Source organism: Schistocerca gregaria, chromosome 3, assembly GCF_023897955.1.
Source record: "Schistocerca gregaria isolate iqSchGreg1 chromosome 3, iqSchGreg1.2, whole genome shotgun sequence".
Lineage (NCBI taxonomy): Eukaryota > Metazoa > Arthropoda > Insecta > Orthoptera > Acrididae > Schistocerca > Schistocerca gregaria.
Genome location: NC_064922.1, coordinates 224,524,515 through 224,542,851, shown reverse-complemented (window position 1 = coordinate 224,542,851; position 18,337 = coordinate 224,524,515). Strand labels below are relative to the sequence as shown.

Below are 18,337 nucleotides of genomic sequence, written 5' to 3'. Positions count from 1 at the left end.
CTTATCACTTTAGGACACGATGTAAAAAAGGTACGTTTTACGGTACTTTTTCAGTTTGTTTTCCTGGTTGTATGAAAGTATATTGTGATACGTATTACTGTATAATTTTTAAAGACACACTGCTCACTAGGTGTATATTATTTGTACATTGTAGATCTGAGGATGGTCATTACGGACTGAAACCGGTCATCGTCTAAATAATTGATATTGTGATCGATGACTGGAATAAAAAACATTTGACAGTATTGGATCACTGTTTCTATACGCGACTATGTCGCAGTTGGTGAGATTATTACGTACGATGTATTTGATAGTGTTCGTTTCTGTCTCACAGTCGGCAGCATTAAGTGGGAATTTCTGTTCTCTGTTTCAAGGATCTGAATGCACCTTGTTTATGTGCGTTGGGATGCGTGGAAGATTTATTAATGATTGTGTCTGTGTATGTTGGTTTTCTGTATACGTTGATATTTACGGTTTGGTTTTTGTTACTTATTGTCATATCTAGAAAGTTTATTTTATTATCTTTCTCATGTTCTATGGTGAAGTGGATGTTGTTGTGTAAACTGTTGAATCTGTTTAATAGAGTTTCTATTTCTTCATCAGTTCCATTGTATACAATGAATGTGTCATCAACATACCTGCAGCAGTGTACTGTTTTCTGCGTTATTATGGCTTTGTTGTTAAGAAGTCTATTTTTAAGGTGGTTAATGGAAAATTTCTGCCATGATTCCACTTAGAGGACTTCCCATTGCTAGGCCTACATCTTGTTTGTACATTTTGCCATTAAATGTGAAATAATTGTGTGAAAGAACAAGCTCTAGCAATTCTATTAATTCAAATACTTCAGCTGTGGACATAGTGTGACCTTTTAATAAATTATTTTTGATTATACCTAAGGATTCTTTTATGGGTATGCAGCTATATAAGTTCACTATGTCAAGGGAGATGAGATTTGCATTAGATGTGACATGAGGATCTTTAATACTTTGAATTGATTGGTAGCTATTTTTCACTGAAACCGAGGTTTTAAATTTATGTTGTTTGTGTAAAATTGAATGTAGCTTACGTATAAGTTTGTGGCCTGGATGATTTATAGCAATGACAGTTGGTCTGATGGGGTATTAGGTTTATGGATCTTAGGCTGGGCTCAACTTTGCGGCTGTTGGGTTCATAATTGTTAATCTCTGTGTTTTTGCCCATGTTTTATTCAACTGTTTCTTTAGTTTACTGTGGAATTTCTGTGTGGGATAATGAGAGATTTCTTGTATATGGTTATTCTGAAGGAATTCAAGTGTTTTATTTATATATTCATGATTGTCAATGATAACTATCGTATTGCCTTTGTCAGATTTTACTGCTAGTTCATTGCCTTCAATGAGCTTCTTGTTGATGTTTTTAAGTAACTGGTTCTCTTCTTTAGCTTCTTTTAGTGGATTATTGTTAAGGTGTTTCTCTATTAATTTGTTAGTTTTATGTCCTATTACTGTTTGTTAATTTTTGTTTAGTTTGGCTACATCTGCTGCCATTTTGACTGAGCAAATGATATGTTTAAAGTTCTGCTGATTGAGTTCAGGTTTTAGGTTATGTTCAAGGCCTTTGTTTAGTAGAGAGAATTCGTTTTGTTAAAATGAATATTTGTGGAATTGAATACTCGTTGGAAAAAATTTATAGAAAGTCTGACTTTTGGTGTTGTAAGCGAGATAAGTGACTTAGTTTCTTCATATGTGTTGCTTTAATTGTGTTGCAATTTTCGTTTATAGCTTTATTTACGACGTCTTGGAAGAAATGTACTTGAGATGGATGGGTGAGTAGTAGTAATTCTAAGAGCAATTTATATGCTATTTACAGGTCGAACAGTAACCAGGTGTTCACATAAGATTTTGGCGAAAGCCTTCTTCAGAAAGGAAGCAAAGGACACACATTTCCGGACAATCATGCACACAAAACTCTCTCTCTCTCTCTCTCTCTCTCTCTCTCTCTCTCTCTCTCTGTCACTCACTCACACACACATACACACACACATACAAACACACACACACACACACACACACACACACACACACACACACACACACGATTGCTGTCTCCGGCTGTTCTAGCCAGAATCTGTTTTAAAGAGGGAGGACATCTGAACAATTAGTAATTATCGGCTGGAGGAATTTGGGCAGGAGGTGCTGCATCAACGATCAGCGCAGCTACATAACCTTGTGTTGTGCTGGGAGGAGACCGTTGACAGACTGCCGGTCGGATGTCGTTTGCGCTTGCAGTTTGGAAGGCAATGAAAAACGCAAAAAAGAATAAAAGTAAACAGTGTAACCATAATTCATGTCTAAAAAAGAAAATATTGCTTAAACGACTCCATTTACGAATGAAATGTGATTCCTTTAAACTTTAGAATACAATCTGATCGACTAGTGCACCTTTAAACGACGCAGTCTGGCATTTTTCGTGAAACAACTATGTCTCCACGCAATGTAGGAACGAAATGCTATTTGGGATACGCTAACAAACGTCGATAGATATCCCCAATGGTCGAACTGGTCGCGGGCACGTCTGAATCACGTCACAGGGAAACATTCCTATAAAATATCTCGATAACAAGTGCTCGTTACCACACACTGCAGAGTGTGTAACACATACCTCTACTAAAGTTCTTGGCACTAATTTTAATTGCCACCTTCCCCCTGACGACTGAGTCTCAGAATTTTGAAGCGTATGCTAGTCTGTCTCTTCTCAAACTCTTGTGCTTATGAATCGTCTGTGCACGGTAGCATAAGATTTTTTTCTAGATTTCTGTACTGGATGTGTCACTGATGTTCTGTTCAGAACTGGGAAAGAGTTGAAACAGTCCCGCACTCCTTCTACGACACATTTTGGAATATAGCAAACCCAATTGACAGGTGACGACAGATCTCTGAGCGGGCGGCCCTGGGTAGCCCTGAGTACCACACTCTTCGCAGCTCACCGTTTTTGACGAAGTATTCTTTCTGAAGTCCCCTACTGGCTACACACAGCTGATGTATATAAAGCACTTCGAGGGAGAAACAACCTGGCTGAACGAAAAATCTACCTCACCAAAAGACAAAAAAGAACTGGAAGACTTAGATCCAGTCAGAAAAAAATTGAAATTTCCATGACTAAAGCTGGCTGGACGACCTAAATCTATGATCAGTTTCATCTCCATTAGGCTATTTCCATTGTTGGTGGATGTTTCCCTCACTAACGTTTTAGCAACTTTTGTGCTCATTCTTCTGGTATGATAAGCCAAGCGCATAGCACTTCAGCAGACATTAACGATGAAACCCGTAGGTGAACAATATTTGTTGAGATTTATCATGATTAAAGTTTAAAAACTTTGTTGTCTGATATAAATACATAATAAACGGAAATTTATATTGCTCGTTCAATGTCACATACAATGTGAATACTCTCGTGAGAGATAATTTACATCATAAATTTAAGTGGACCTCAGTTTTACGACGTATACCTGCTATGAAAATGTGGCATGAGCCTCCACTCCTCCCTTCCTTTATCGCGCCCTACAGGTTCTCGAACGCCATGCACTCCACGGGCCTATCTAATCCGCTTACCCTGCCTTCACCCGCATCCTTTGCAAACCTACAAAATTCCGCTCCCTCCCCTTCCATCTTGAAGACCTCCAAATATTCTGCGTTATGCATAAAGTCGACACTACACAGCCCCTAGTTTTCCCCTGCTCGCTGCTCCTGATACTCTGCCGCGTCTCTACCACCACAGTCCCCAAACGCTACACCTCCACACTCTCCACATTCTCTCACAAAGAAACTTTAATTGCCCTCCCTTAAATTCTCAAAGATCCCACTCCCACCTGCTCCGGTTAGGTCTCCTTTCCTCTCCTCTTCTCCTACATCCTAAGGCTCAGTCCGGAACAGCATCCCTCTTCGCTCTCCCGAATTCCTCCCCGAACATCCGCCCACGAAAACGGCCTCTTACGCACTACCACAACTGCTACGTAACCATGATACCCCGCTTCCTGGCAGTCTAGGCCAACTCAACACTTCACTCACCTATATCTGTATCTAAATCAGTCAGCACATCGGCTTTTTTACTTTTTTAACTTATTCAGCTGTAAGCGTCTGTCTTTTATCTTTGTGAAACATTCATTTGCCATTTTAACTGAGTCTGTCTTTTAGTTACTCAAGAAATTATTCTTTTATATTTTAAATTATGCAAGTGGCTGTCATTTTATTGTGTCGAACATTCATTCCTTTTCTGTACCGACGTGTTCAGTTTTGTATTTTCAAATTTTTTACGTTCATAACGCAGAAGTGCGGCGAGCTGTCTCCACTGACAACTCACCTCGCGTCCATATGGCGCGAGGGAAATGAAATGGCAATAAAAGGAAAAAAAATCATTGTATGAGGCTCAGCCAGCCGGATTGCAAACCGGAAGATCTAAATAGCTGCAGAACCATTTCTCACCTGCCATAATTGGAAAACCATTAAAATTCACGCAATTTTCATGACTCCCGACTCTCTATAGGATTGGACGTTTCTTCAACATTCCAAAGACTTGAGAATTTTATCTTCACTATTGACCATATGATTATTAACGTCATCAAGAATTTAGAAAGATTCCATAGTAGTAGTAATGAAGTATTTTACATCGCACTCAAATATTAGTGGGAGGATATGGATATATCATGCAGAAATGATGGAACAATAATACCTCTCCGCGACTTCTGAGAAGGAAAGGAAAACTAAGTATTCTGTGGAACTGTGTATCATTGAAGTTTGCCTTCACTTCTTTTTCGAAAGTAACTGTGAACTACTCACCGAAAGTAGGAATTAGAGTTTTGCTTGGCCAACTAACGTAAGTTGAAAGATCTTTAGGTAGCAAACTCATTTTTAATAAATGTGGGCCCCCACATCTCTAGAGTCAAAACTACACAGCCCGTAGAAGTTCTTGAATATTTTGTGACAATGGACCAATGGACTAACAGTGTTAATTCTGTAAGTATGTGGTCTTCAATGAACAATGCGTGCGAGGCACGTATATGTAAGCTGCTACGCGGAGATGTTAGCGGCACTAATACGAATAAAAACCTGATAATCGTCTGTCATACACACACGACTGATATTTTATCCCCTGTGGGGATACATGAAAACGGTGATACATGAGACCCCAGCAGAAACCGAAAATGAACTGACTGTACAAAGTCAGCACACGTAACGAGGGCACTGAGACTGCCGGTCAACACTTTGAACAGGTGTGTAGCGTAACTTGCGTTTGTCCATAAAATTTGGTGTTACATAAGAATGTTGGATGGGCTCAGGTGGTACAGCTATCTGACGTTCTTAAGCGATACTCATAATCCTCGTGATGAAGAGCGCAGAAGGTTACTAGAGCAAATGGCACAAGTATTGCATAGTCTCTTAATCTAAACGAGGAAAGAAGGAAGCTATGGCCAAACTTAAACAAGTGATAGGTTTGTAGGCCACATCCTGACCTTTCAAGTCTCCCGCAGTTCTGGATTAAATGTGAACTATTTCTTACGAGGTGTTTTCAAAAGCACTTAAAAAAAATGGCTCTGAGCACTATGGGACTTACATCTGAGGTCATCAGTCCCCTATAACTTAGAAATACTTAAACCTAACTAACCTACGGAGATCACACACATCCATGCCCGAGGCAGAATTCGAACTTGCGACCGTAGCGGTCGCGCGGTTCCAGACTGTAGCGCCTAGAACCACTCGGCCAATGCGGCCGGCCGAGAATTTAACAGATTTCCAACTTCATATGCTGGGTGTTCCCGAAGTCATGGTATAAACTTCTAGCTGTTTTATAAGGGGACTTAGTACAATAAATTTTATATAGGAAGCCGTGACCGGAAACGTGATCCAAATTTATAGTGCCAAATTTATAGGCGTCAGCACCTGTAGAAGTCTAGTAAACATGGGCTTTAACATACATCGGCAATCGGCACAGGCTATGTGCACTGGCTCATCTTCGTTAATGTGAAACACATCTCTATTGAACAAGTGGACATAGAGCTTAAGGTATGCATTTTAGACTCTTTTCTTGTTTTGGTCCATACTTCCAGCTCTGATAGTTGCCTACCCTACAATATTAGCAACGACCACACCGGTACACGTATTCCACTGTCAGAGGTATCAGAATGGTTTTCGTTTATAACTTTCAACTCGTTCGTTTCCGGTGGAAGGACCCTTACCTGAAACTGATAAACTTACCCGCCTCCATCATTGTTGATTGTTTGTAATATCATCACGCTATCATACATTTACACGCACCGGCGCCTGTACCCTTGACGGCCTGTTCGTCGTTGGAAGACGTTTCCGGACGCGAGTTCCTATGTAGAACTTGATTTACTACGTTGCCTCTGAAATTTCTAGGAGTGCGTAATATGAATTGTGAGACAACCTGGAGATGAATTCATACGACACAGATTTAGTGTCTTTTATTGCAAAGCGCCGCTAATGTTTCACTTAAGGAAATTAAATGTGACATCCACTGGGTATGTGGGGCACATCCCATCTAAAGCCCATTTCTTGCGAATGCTAGCGTAACTTGTTAAAGAGCGGCGTATATTCCTGCTCTGAGTTCTGCTAGAGTATCTGGTAACGGTAATGCAAACATTGTATCCTATGTGAATCAGTACAAGAAAAACTCAACAGGTGTCATATTCCAGTGAACGTGGATCATTGGAAGCGGCTTACCTCGAGCAGTCCCTTTACCTGGAAAGCTGCTATGGAGGAAATCACAGACATCGGCTAGTGCGGCGGAGCGTCGACTTGCATGAAGAGTACGCTGTGGTCTTGTCCAGCTTCCTCAAGCAGTGAGATTAAAAAGTTTTCCATCGCATCGAAGTACACTGTTCCGTTGATTGTTTTCTCGACGAGAAAGAAATGGCTGAAAATGTTACTCGTGCTCAGTGCACAAGAGATTATAACTTTTAAGCTGCCATGAACATGTTCCATCTTCGAGGAATTTCACTGTTCCAGTACCTACAGTTCCATTAATTAACTTTAGCACATAAGTGAAAAGTCGACTTGTCACTGAAGATATCACTGAAGATAATGTTTCCAATGAAATCTTCGTTCACATACAGTCGATATAATATTTGACCATTAAGCTCCACTGTTAATTTGTGCAGTTTGAGATGAAATTGTCTTTTAAAGTCGCTTATAGGACGCCCAGCTTACAAGAAGTACGTCGCGTCGATTTTACATGATCGTTCAGGAAGCTTTGCTTCGTGAGATCGCCAGAAACACACAGTGGTCTCGGCGATTTTTTATGGTTTAAAGAGCATGGGGAATTGGAGTACAGTTTCAGGGGAAGAAGTAGAGGAATGGGTTAGGGGAGAAAGTGGGCTTGCTACTAGGAATGAGAGAGGAGAAAGACTAATTGAGTTATGCAATACATTTCAGATGGTAATGGTGAATAACCTGTTAAAGAATCACAAGAGGAGCAGGTATACTCGGAAAAGGCTCAGAGATAGATTTCAGGTGCACTACATCACATTCGGGCAGAGATCACGGAATGAGATATTGGGTTGTAGGGCGTACGCAGTGGTTATCTTGCAGAGAGCAGTCAAGAAGAATCAGTGCGCAAATAAGAGGAATACGGAAGTACTGCTGGATAAGGAGATACGCTTGAAGTTCTGTGAGACTATAAATAAGTGAAAATGAGTAGCCCAGTAGGGAGTTCAGTTGAAGAGAAACCGACATCTCAAAAAGGCCAGTCACAGAAGTTTGAGAGAGAAACGTAGCTGAAAGGAAGGTAACGGTAAAGGAACCATGATAATAGAAGGAATACTTCAGTTGATCGTTGAAAGAAGGAAGTACAAAAATGCTCAGGGAAATTCAGGAATTTTGACTACAAATGGCTTAAGAATGAAAAAGAAGAAGAAAACCAGGAATTACGTGGAAGATAAGACGAAATGGCAGCCTGAAGAATGTGAAGAAATCGAAAAAGAAATGATTGTCGGAAGGACTGATTCAGCATATGGAAAAGTGAAAACAAACTTCGGTGAAATTAAAAGGAAGGGCTGTGACATTAAGAGTGTAATGGCCATACCACTGTTAACTGCAGAAGAGAGAGCGGATGGATGGAAGGAGTACACTGATGGGCTCTATTATAGAGAGGACTTATCTGATGACGTGATGGAAGAAGAAACAGGAGTTCTTACAGAAGAAATAAGGGATCCAACAATAGAATAAGAATTTAGAAGAGCTATGGAAGAATTAAAATGAAATTAACAGGAGGGATGGATAACATTCTATCACAATTCCCAAAACCATGAAGGGGAAGTAGCAACAAAACGATTATTCACGTTGGTGCGTAGACTATATGAGACTGGCGACATACCATGTGACTTTCGGCAAAGCATCGTCCACGCAACGCGAAACATTTCAAGAGACGACAAGTGCGAGAATTATCGCACAATCAGCTTAACAGCTTATGTATCCACCGTGCTGACGAGAAAAATATACAGAAGAATGGGAACGAAAATTGAGGCTCTGTTAGATGACGATCAGTTTGGATTTAGCAAACCAGAGAGACAGTTCTGACGTTGCGGGTAATAATGGAAGCAAGACACGTTCACAGCATCCGTGTTCTTGGAAGAAACGTTCGATAATGTAAAATGGTGCAAAATGTTCGAAATACTGAGAAACATAGGGGCAAGCTAGAGGGCTAGGTGGGTGATATACAATATGTACAAGAATCAAGTGGGAACAATAAAAGTGGAAGACCAAGAACGAATTGCTCGTATTAAAAAGAGTATAAGATGAGAATGTAGTCTTTCGCCTGTTCTGTTCAATCTATACGTCTAGAAGCAAGACGGAGATAAAGGAAAGGTTTAAGATTGGGATTCAAATTCAAGGTAAAAGGACATCAATGTTAAGATTCACTGATGAACTTGCTATCCTCAGTGAATGTGAAGAAGAATTAGAGAATCTGATGAATGAAATGAAAGGTCTAGTGAGTATAGAATATGATTTTGCAGTAAATCCAAGAAAGACTAAAGTAATGAGAAGTAGGAGAAATGAGTACAGCGAGAAACTTACAACTGGTGTTCACGAAGTAGATAAAGTTAAGGAATTCTGCTACCTAGGCATAGAAATAACCCATGACGGACGGAGTACGGAGACGTAAAAAGCAGGCTAGCACTGGCAATTAGTGCATTTATGGAAAAGACTAGTTTACTTGTATCAAACATGGCCCTTAATTTGATAAAGAAATTTTTGAGAATATACGTTTGGAGCACAGCATTATGAGGCGGTGAGCCATGGGGGAAAGCCGGAAAGGAAGAAAATCCAAGTATTTGAGATGTTCTGCTAGAGAAGAATGTTGAAAATTAGGCAAACTGATACGGTGAGGAATGAGATGGTTCTCCGCAGAATGGAAAAGGAAATGATTATATGGAAAACACTGATAGGATGGTAGGACATCTCTTAAGACATTAGGGAATTACTTCCATGGTAAAGACATCATGGAATAACTTCTGTGGTCCCAGAAGGAGCTGTAGACGATAAAAACTGTGGCGGAAGACAGAGACTGGAATATAACCAGTAAATAATTGAACATGTAGGTTTGAAGGTGCTAAGCAGAAGACCGATGACTCAAAAATAAGGCAGCTGTCAACAAAACACTTGTGCCACTGACAACTGCCAGATCTACTACTCTTCGGGAATGTTTACCGCACTAGGTACGAAAATTGTGTTGCACAGTTGTCACCGACCTTGATTCTTTGAATCAAAATACATGTCTAGTTTTGCTACCCTCCTCGTTAGAATTTACAGTGGGTTCATTCACACTGGCGTATCGCGTGAGTTAAAGCTTGATTCATTTATCTAAGTATTTGAGCCATTGTAGATTTGTAAGTTCTGCGAATAAGTTTGCTTGAAAATGCAGAGTTGTAACGTCCATGCAGAAAAACACTCTATATAGACAAGGACCTCAGCCGAGACATTTTAACTGAGCTAAACATTGGTCATTAAAGGTTATATTGTATTATTAAAAAGACTTGTTGCAGAGTTAAATCCTGCAGTGAAAATATGTGGAATTTAAAAGACGTATTTGTAATTTACTCCTTTTTGAGGTAAATGCAATAGTCTGACTATAAATGCTTTGTGATGAAGAAAAAGCACTTATTGGAGATATACCGTAATAATACGTAAGGTCTGGAGTAGTGAGTTTAGAAAACCTTATCGCTGTAAATATTCGTCTTTTGTCATTCGTCTTTTGTCTGCGTACTTCACTTGTTACTTCCCTCTTCACCTTTCCTTCACCTAGCTGCGATCTGTTTAGATGTGTGTAGCAATTTAAGTTTCTTTAACTGAAAACTACTCTCATTTTTGCTTAGCCCTTGTGTCATCTTATTTTATTTTGTACAGCTAAAGCCTTGGTATGTTACTGACAGGTTTAACACTGAGTATAGTTCTACGAAAGCAAATAACCGGTTCTCATTATGTCTGTGTAACCACCATTACGGTTATTTCACTGAGATCGCTACTAGTTACAGTAATTATTCAGAAGTTGTCTCCTTTTTAATTTATAAACACCGACTTGCTAGTGCGAACAATATTGGCGCACTTGAGAGATTCGAAGCTGATATGGCAATGAAAATAAGAAACCAGTTGTTCCCCCCAACATACAACATATATTACAAAATTAACATTTCCGTTTATCGTCAGTTTAGCTCTCTAGCTATAAGAGTTAAAAATATATCTTCACAGTAATTTATTTGCTTGCACTATCAACCGAAAAACTGTAGGACAGTAAACTGTTGTTGGGGACCACGGGTAGATCAACAGAACGTTGAATGCGGCCGTATAACATCGAAGCCATTTGTGCAGTGAATTACGTTGGCAATCAGTGACAAAATATAATGTGCAATAGTGTGACGTCAATCAACAGCTCCGCCATTACACCAGTGATGCAAGTGAAGCAGCAAGACGATGAAATTGCTGTGATATACATAGGCAACCACAAGGAAGAAAAGCAGCAGAAGACATCACTGATTTCGATTTCTAGCCATACACTGTCCCCCTCCTTCTCCCCAAATGCCACACCAGCAGCTACAGTAAAAACACTGATAAAGGAGTCTGGATTAATCTAGTTTAAGACTGTTTGTTTGTAAGTAACATTTCTCTATATGTACACTAGTGGCCATTAAAATTGATACACCAAGAAGAAATGCAAATGATAAACGGGTATTCATTGGACTAATATATTATACTAGACCTGACATGTGATTACATTTTCACGCATTTTGGGTGCATAGATCCTGAGAAATCAGTACCCAGTCATTGGATCTCGACCAACGCGAGCAACAATGTCGTGATACGATTAACCGCAATCGCAATAGGCTGCAATCCGATCTTTATCAAAGTCGGAAACGTGATGGTACGCATTTCTCCTCCTTACACGACGTATCACAACGTTTCACCAGGCAACGCCGGTCAACTGCTGTTTGTGTATGAGAAATCGGGTGGAAAGTTTCCTCATGACAGCACGTTGTAGGTGTCGCCCCCGGCGCCAACATTGTGTGAATGCTCTGAAAAGCTAATCATTTGCATATCACGGCATGTTCTTTCTGTCGGTTTAAAGGAGCACGTCATCTTCGTGGTGTAGCAATTTTAATGGTCAGTAGTGCATGTATGTATGTATAAACGCCTGATGATGAACAGAACATGTTCGAAACGCGTTGCATTATGTTAGATTAAGCATAAAATAAGTAGTGACTGGTAGCAGAAACTTGAAATAAATAATTTTCTCACGCAGTCACGGTGCACAGACATAGCCATTATAGCTGAAAACAAATACACACACAAAGTTGTCACTCTGGGAAGGGTCAGCAGCTCGTTGTCTTCTGCTCTGCGCCTCTAACTTTCGGTCACCGGGCTCCCGTTCACCTCCCAGCTGGGTTTGGTATTTTCTCTTTTTGGGACTGGGTGTCTGTGTTGTCCGTATCATCATCGACGCAAGTCGCCGAAGTGGTGTCTAATAAAAGGACTCGCACCATATGGCCAAACGGCCGTGACGGAGTTTCCCGGCCAAAACTGACATGGTCTAGAAAGCAAGAAGTGGAACGTGCGAGCAGCGAGGCAGGCTTACCTGTGACGAGTAGGCTGTAGCGCAGGGTGCGAGGCGGGTGCGTGGACACCTGGCACTCGTAGTCGCCCTGGTCGGCGGGCCGCGCCTCGCTCACGGTGAGCCTCCAGTTGTCCGGGTACTGGAAGCTGACGGCGTACCGCTCGTCTCCAGAGTACGTCTGCCGGCCCACCGTCAGCAGCTGCAGCTCCTCAGAGCCGGGCCGCCGCCGCACCCACGACACCTGCGTCATTCAAAACAGAAGCACCTCACATAACAGTTGCCAGCGCATAGGGGCAAGACTCATTCCTCTGGTTTAACGAATTCCTCATCTGCGACAACTTCTTCCTCTCACAATAGCGCTTGCACCCTCCTAAATCATCAATTATACGATGGGCGTTCCATCAGTAATGTAACACTATTTTTTCTCGGTCAGTTTCGGTTTAAAAATGCAGAATTTGGGAAATATAAAAATATTGCTGCTTCGGTCCTGTAGTTCCATAAAGATCCTATAGGATGCGTCAGTATGGGTAGCCTTCAAAATGGCATCTGTGACGGAGGTGCCTTCCAAGCAGAGAGCTGTCATTTAGTTTCTCTTGCTGAAAACCAGAGCATTGCAGATATTCATAGGCACTTGCTGAACGTCTAGGGAGACCTAGTTGTGAAGAAAAGGGCGGGGACTCATTGGGTGAGCCGTCTGTCTTCATCGCACACAAGGTCAGACAAACCTGTCCGAACTCCCGTTTGCCACACACAGCTGCAATGTTGGAACGTGCAGACACTCTCAATCGATGGACGGATCGCAATCAAACGCATCGCTGCAGAAGTGGACATATCTGTTGGTAGTGTTGATGCAGGCATCCATCTATTGGTGTGTCAAAGCTGTGTGCCCGGTCATTTCCTCACTAGTTAACAGAAATTACACTCCTGGAAACTGAAATAAGAACACCGTGAATTAATTGTCCCAGGAAGGGGAAACTTTATTGACACATTCCTGGGGTCAGATACATCACATGATCACACTGACAGAACCACAGGCACATAGACACAGGCAACAGACCATGCACAATGTCGGCACTAGTACAGTGTATATCCACCTTTCCCAGCAATGCAGGCTGCTATTCTCCCATGGAGACGATCGTAGAGATGCCGGATGTAGTCCTGTGGAACGGCTTGCCATGCCATTTCCACCTGGCGCCTCAGTTGGACCAGCGTTCGTGCTGGACGTGCAGACCGCGTGAGACGACGCTTCATCCAGTCCCAAACATGCTCAATGGGGGACAGATCCGGAGATCTTGCTGGCCAGGGTAGTTGACTTACACCTTCTAGAGCACGTTGGGTGGCACGGGATACATGCGGACGTGCATTGTCCTGTTGGAACAGCAAGTTCCCTTGCCGGTCTAGGAATGGTAGAACGATGGTTTCGATGACGGTTTTGATGTACCATGCACTATTCAGTGTCCCCTCGATGATCACCAGAGGTGTACGGCCAGTGTAGGAGATCGCTCCCCACATCATGATGCCGGGTGTTGGCCCTGTGTGCCTCGGTCGTATGCAGTCCTGATTGTGGCGCTCACCTGCACGGCGCTAAACACGCATACGACCATCATTGACACCAAGGCAGAAGCGACTCTCATCGCTGAAGACGACACGTCTCCATTCGCCCCTCCATTCACGCCTGTCGCGACACCACTGGAGGCGGGCTGCACGATGTTGGGCGTGAGCGGAAGACGGCCTAACGGTGTGCGGGACCGTAGCCCAGCCTCATGGAGACGGTTGCGAATGGTCCTCGCCGATACCCCAGGAGCAACAGTGTCCCTAATTTGCTGGGAAGTGGCGGTGCGGTCCCCTACGGCACTGCGTAGGATCCCACGGTCTTGGCGTGCATCCGTGCGTCGCTGCGGTCCGGTCCCAGGTCGACGGGCACGTGCACCTTCCGCCGACCACTGGCGACAACATCGATGTACTGTGGAGACCTCACGCCCCACGTGTTGAGCAATTCGGCGGTACGTCCATCCGGCCTCCCGCATGCCCACTATACGCCCTCGCTCAAAGTCCGTCAACTGCACATAGGGTTCACGTCCACGATGTCGCGGCATGCTACCAGTGTTAAAGACTGCGATGGAGCTCCGTATGCCACGGCAAACTGGCTGACACTGACGGAGGCGGTGCACAAATGCTGCGCAGCTAGCGCCATTCGACGGCCAACACCGCGGTTCCTGGTGTGTCCGCTGTGCTGTGCGTGTGATCATTGCTTGTACAGACCTCTCGCAGTGTCCGGAGCAAGTATGGTGGGTCTGACACACCGGTGTCAATGTGTTCTTTTTTCCATTTCCAGGAGTGTATAAAGAGCAACGAAAGACCGTGTGTGCGGAATTTCTTGCACGTTACGTTTCCGATCGTGACAATTATTTGTCCGACAGCCTTTTAGGCGATGAAATAAGGGTTCATCATTTCGCACAGGAAACCAAACGGCAATCCATAGAATGACTCCAAATCCCCTCTCCTCTTCAGCGCAGTAAATGTAAGACACCGTCTCTAGTCTCCGACGAGGAAAAGAGGCCGCAAGTTTCTTCAGGTGTACCATTAATTAGACCCGTAGAGTCATGAAGCTGGCCTATTTCAATTGTTAGGTTGTTCCAGATAGCCCCAGAAACATTATGAGACGTTGAAACCGGGTAACTTCGATGTACGGTGTACAAGGGGCGCGCCTAGGGTCGGAAGTTAGCAGGTTTAGGCCAGTCTAGGAGGTCGAACAATGAATTGAAATTGACAACAGGAGGAGAAGTGGCTCATTTTAACTTAGGCTGGTGGCCGGTCGTGGAAATCAGAGGCAGAGGCTCTGCCTTCCGAATAGACGTCTGTTCTGCTCGAGGTCTGGATTACAAGTGAGAGAGGCAACTGTATTCCGCACCGCAGAACATTCCAGCGTCCACACACGTGAGCTGTATCCCAAGCACGCTATTGGCTATAGCCAATGGCGTGAATTCGCTAGCAGTTTCAGCAGAGATCTCAGTGTGTCTCTTGTCAGCAGCTCTAACTGGACAGAACTGCCTCGGTTTAGCAAGACAGGCAACTTGTGTCACATAGGTACAACTTGTAAAGATTTCACTGGGCCTTTTTTAAACAAATTCCCTAAAATATTCCTTCACTGGCTGAGACCATGTACAGCCTACATTGGAGTCGTGACCATATCGGTTGGACCCTCATTTCAGGCAGTAAGAATGATGACGGGGTTCGAGTATGGCACAGACCTCACGACGCCATGGACTCAAGTTGTCAAAAAGGCACTGTGCAAACTGCTGGTGACTGCATAATGGTGTGCTCTGTGTTTACGTAGCTTGGACTGAACCGATCACTACCTGGAAACGGTTATGTTTGGCTACTTAACTGCTACGGTCGCAGGTTCGAATCCTGCCTCGGGCATGGATGTGTGTGATGTCCTTAGGTTAGTTAGGTTTAGGTAGTTCTAAGTTCTAGGGGACTGATGACCACAGCAGTTGAGTCCCATAGTACTCAGAGCCATTTGAACCATTTTTTTTTTGGCTACTTAAACATCATTTCCAGCCATTCATGGACTTCATGTTGCCGTGGTAATGCGCTTTGCCACTGGGCAAAGATTGATTCAAACAATATTCTGTACAATTTGAGTGACCGAGCGGTTCTAGGCGCTACAGTCTGGAACCGCGCGATCACTACGGTCGCAGGTTGGAATGCTGCCTCGGGCATGGGTGTGTGTGATGTCCTTTGGTTAGTTTGGTTTAACTAGTTCTAAGTTCTAGGGGACTGATGACCTCAGAAGTTAAGTCCCATAGTGCGAATTGGAAAATTTGAGCGGCCGGCCGCTGTGGTGGGCTCGACATAATCGAGAAGTCAGTTCGTGCACAAAATCCTATACCGGAAACACTTTCTCAACTATGGACGACTATAGAGGCAGCAAGGCTCAATATTTCTGCAGGGGACTTGCACCGACTTGTTGAATCCAGTGCACGTCGAGTTGCTGCACTACGCCAGGAAAAGAAGGGCCGATATGCTATTAGGAAGTATTCCTTGACTTTTCTCACCTCGGTGGGTAATTTCAAATAGTTTTAGTGACCTTTTCCATCAGACTGTGTTTACGTAATTACATCACTTTATTGTTCAGGATTACAACACAAACAAACGCGAAACCAATTCAGTTCTATTCAGTTTAGTTCGCGTCAACAAAACCAGCAATATAAAAGATGAACCACTACGTATATTTCAGCTTTCTCGGTAGTGACTATGTCCTGGAAGCTGCCTTTTTTTTTCAAGATGACAACAGCCAGTTCATAGTGCTGCTCGCATACGCCCCTCGTTTGACAGTATCGCATCTCAAATTGCCTGCTAAATTACCCGCTTTCAACGTCGCAGAATGTTTCTGGGACTATCTGGAACAACCTAACAATTGAAATAGGCCAACGTCATAACTCTACGGGTGTAATTAATGGCACACCTGAAGAAACCTGCAGCCTCGTTTCCTAATCGGAGACTAGAGACGGTGTTACTCGCCAATAACATGATATCCCTAACGTACACTGAAGACAGCTGCGTTGTTACGGTAAACAGCAACCTCAATGTGAACTCAATCTGTAATATTAATTGTCCAGATTGGACTATAAGTCTAAACAAATATTTTTAATATCTTACATTTTTTGCTATGAAGAGGAGAGGGGATCTGGAGTAATTCTATGGATTGCCGTTTGGTTTCCTGTGCGAAATGATGAACCCTTAATTCATCGCCTAAAACGCTGCCTGACAAATAATTGTCACGATTAGCATCGTAACGTGCAAGAAATTCCGCACACATGGTCTTTCGTTGCTCTTTATAATTTCTGTTAACTAGTGAGGAAATCACCGGGCACACAGCTATGACACACCAATAGATGGATGCCTGCATCAACACTACCAACGAAACTCATTGAAACGTTGCGACAACACGACACCACCACTCGGCTGATAACCGACAAGAATTCATCATTGGAATACGTCGAGAAAGACTCACTAGCTTACTTCTCACAGAATGATACTTGTAATGACAACGCTAATGACAACCAGAGATAACATTCCTTGCACTCAGAATCTCTGTGATGTAACAAACTGACTGTTGAAAACTTCTGTTTCAAAAATATCCAGTGTACAAATGTGAAGTATGAGACAGCGGATAAAAGTACAGCTAATAACTCTTATCACTTTCACTGAAAACCAGAAATGAGCTAGGAACCTTAAAATCTTCACTGCGATAAAAATCAGTGAGTACACGTTCTGGTATGAAAAACACCCAATAATAACTTCAGAACCACCTCACACCTGAACAACACTTTGCACACACAGCGTATCAGATGTCACAAGGGGCTGTCAGTGTTCTCGACGAATCGCATCATTTGGAAAGAGATAAATTCGCATCTCGTCTGACCAAGCTACACGCCTATAGTCCTAATTTTCAGTTCCCGCGTTGTTTGGTTTATTGAAGAGCAAGGAGGTTTGAACAAAGAGAAGGTGGCGTTATTCATGCCGAGCACAGACGTCAATTAAGGCCTGTCCGCCACTTGGCGGGTCTTAGAAGTCTGTTGCTTTCTCAAAACCTTGTCTTAAACATACCCTATTGGCACTGATGCATTGAACTGACAGACAGTTTTGAGTAAGTAATTTGAAACAATGTACTTTTGTGGATGAGTACTCACATCACACAGTCGAAAAAAAAATTTAAAGCCATTTCTCAGTCGTCGAGCAAAGTGTACATCGTAACAAAACAGCTGATTGTTTCTTCCTGTTTTAAGTGAGATCGAAGAGCAGCTCTACAACACGAACACTCCGCCAAGACTCAGCAGTATGGCGGCGACAGGATCCACTTTTTCGGCGTAATAACGTCTTCCTTAATTCGAATCTCCTTGTTGAAGGCATGCAGTTCTATCTGCTACTGTGGGCAACGGGCTTTTGTAAAGTACCCGCAACCTCATGTCCATTTCATACTGTTTCTCTCGCTCTCTTCTCTTGGAAAGCGGTGGAGATGGTCTTGCTTTCACTATGAGCAGAAACTGAAAAAGGCTGACATTGACGTGGCGGGCACTCATCTCCAGCCCCTGTTGGATGCGATCTCTTTACGACCACTGACAATACGTCGTGTTGCATGTCTGCGAGTAGTTCACTATTCGTTATAGACATATTGGAAAATGTGCGTCGATTTACAAACAAATGTGAGGAGTTTGAAAATAGTACGACA

General features: G+C 43.0%; 1 protein-coding gene across 2 annotated transcripts in view; it reads right to left on the bottom strand.

The window, feature by feature from the left end:
- The window catches only part of LOC126354543 (uncharacterized), a 426,012-nt gene that overhangs the window by 118,887 nt on the left and 288,788 nt on the right, over window positions 1–18,337 (bottom strand). For both annotated transcript variants that reach the window (XM_050004275.1, XM_050004274.1), the window contains one exon: window positions 12,121–12,340. In XM_050004275.1, the coding sequence (XP_049860232.1) occupies window positions 12,121–12,340 (220 nt within the window). The remainder of the gene's footprint in view (window positions 1–12,120; window positions 12,341–18,337) is intronic.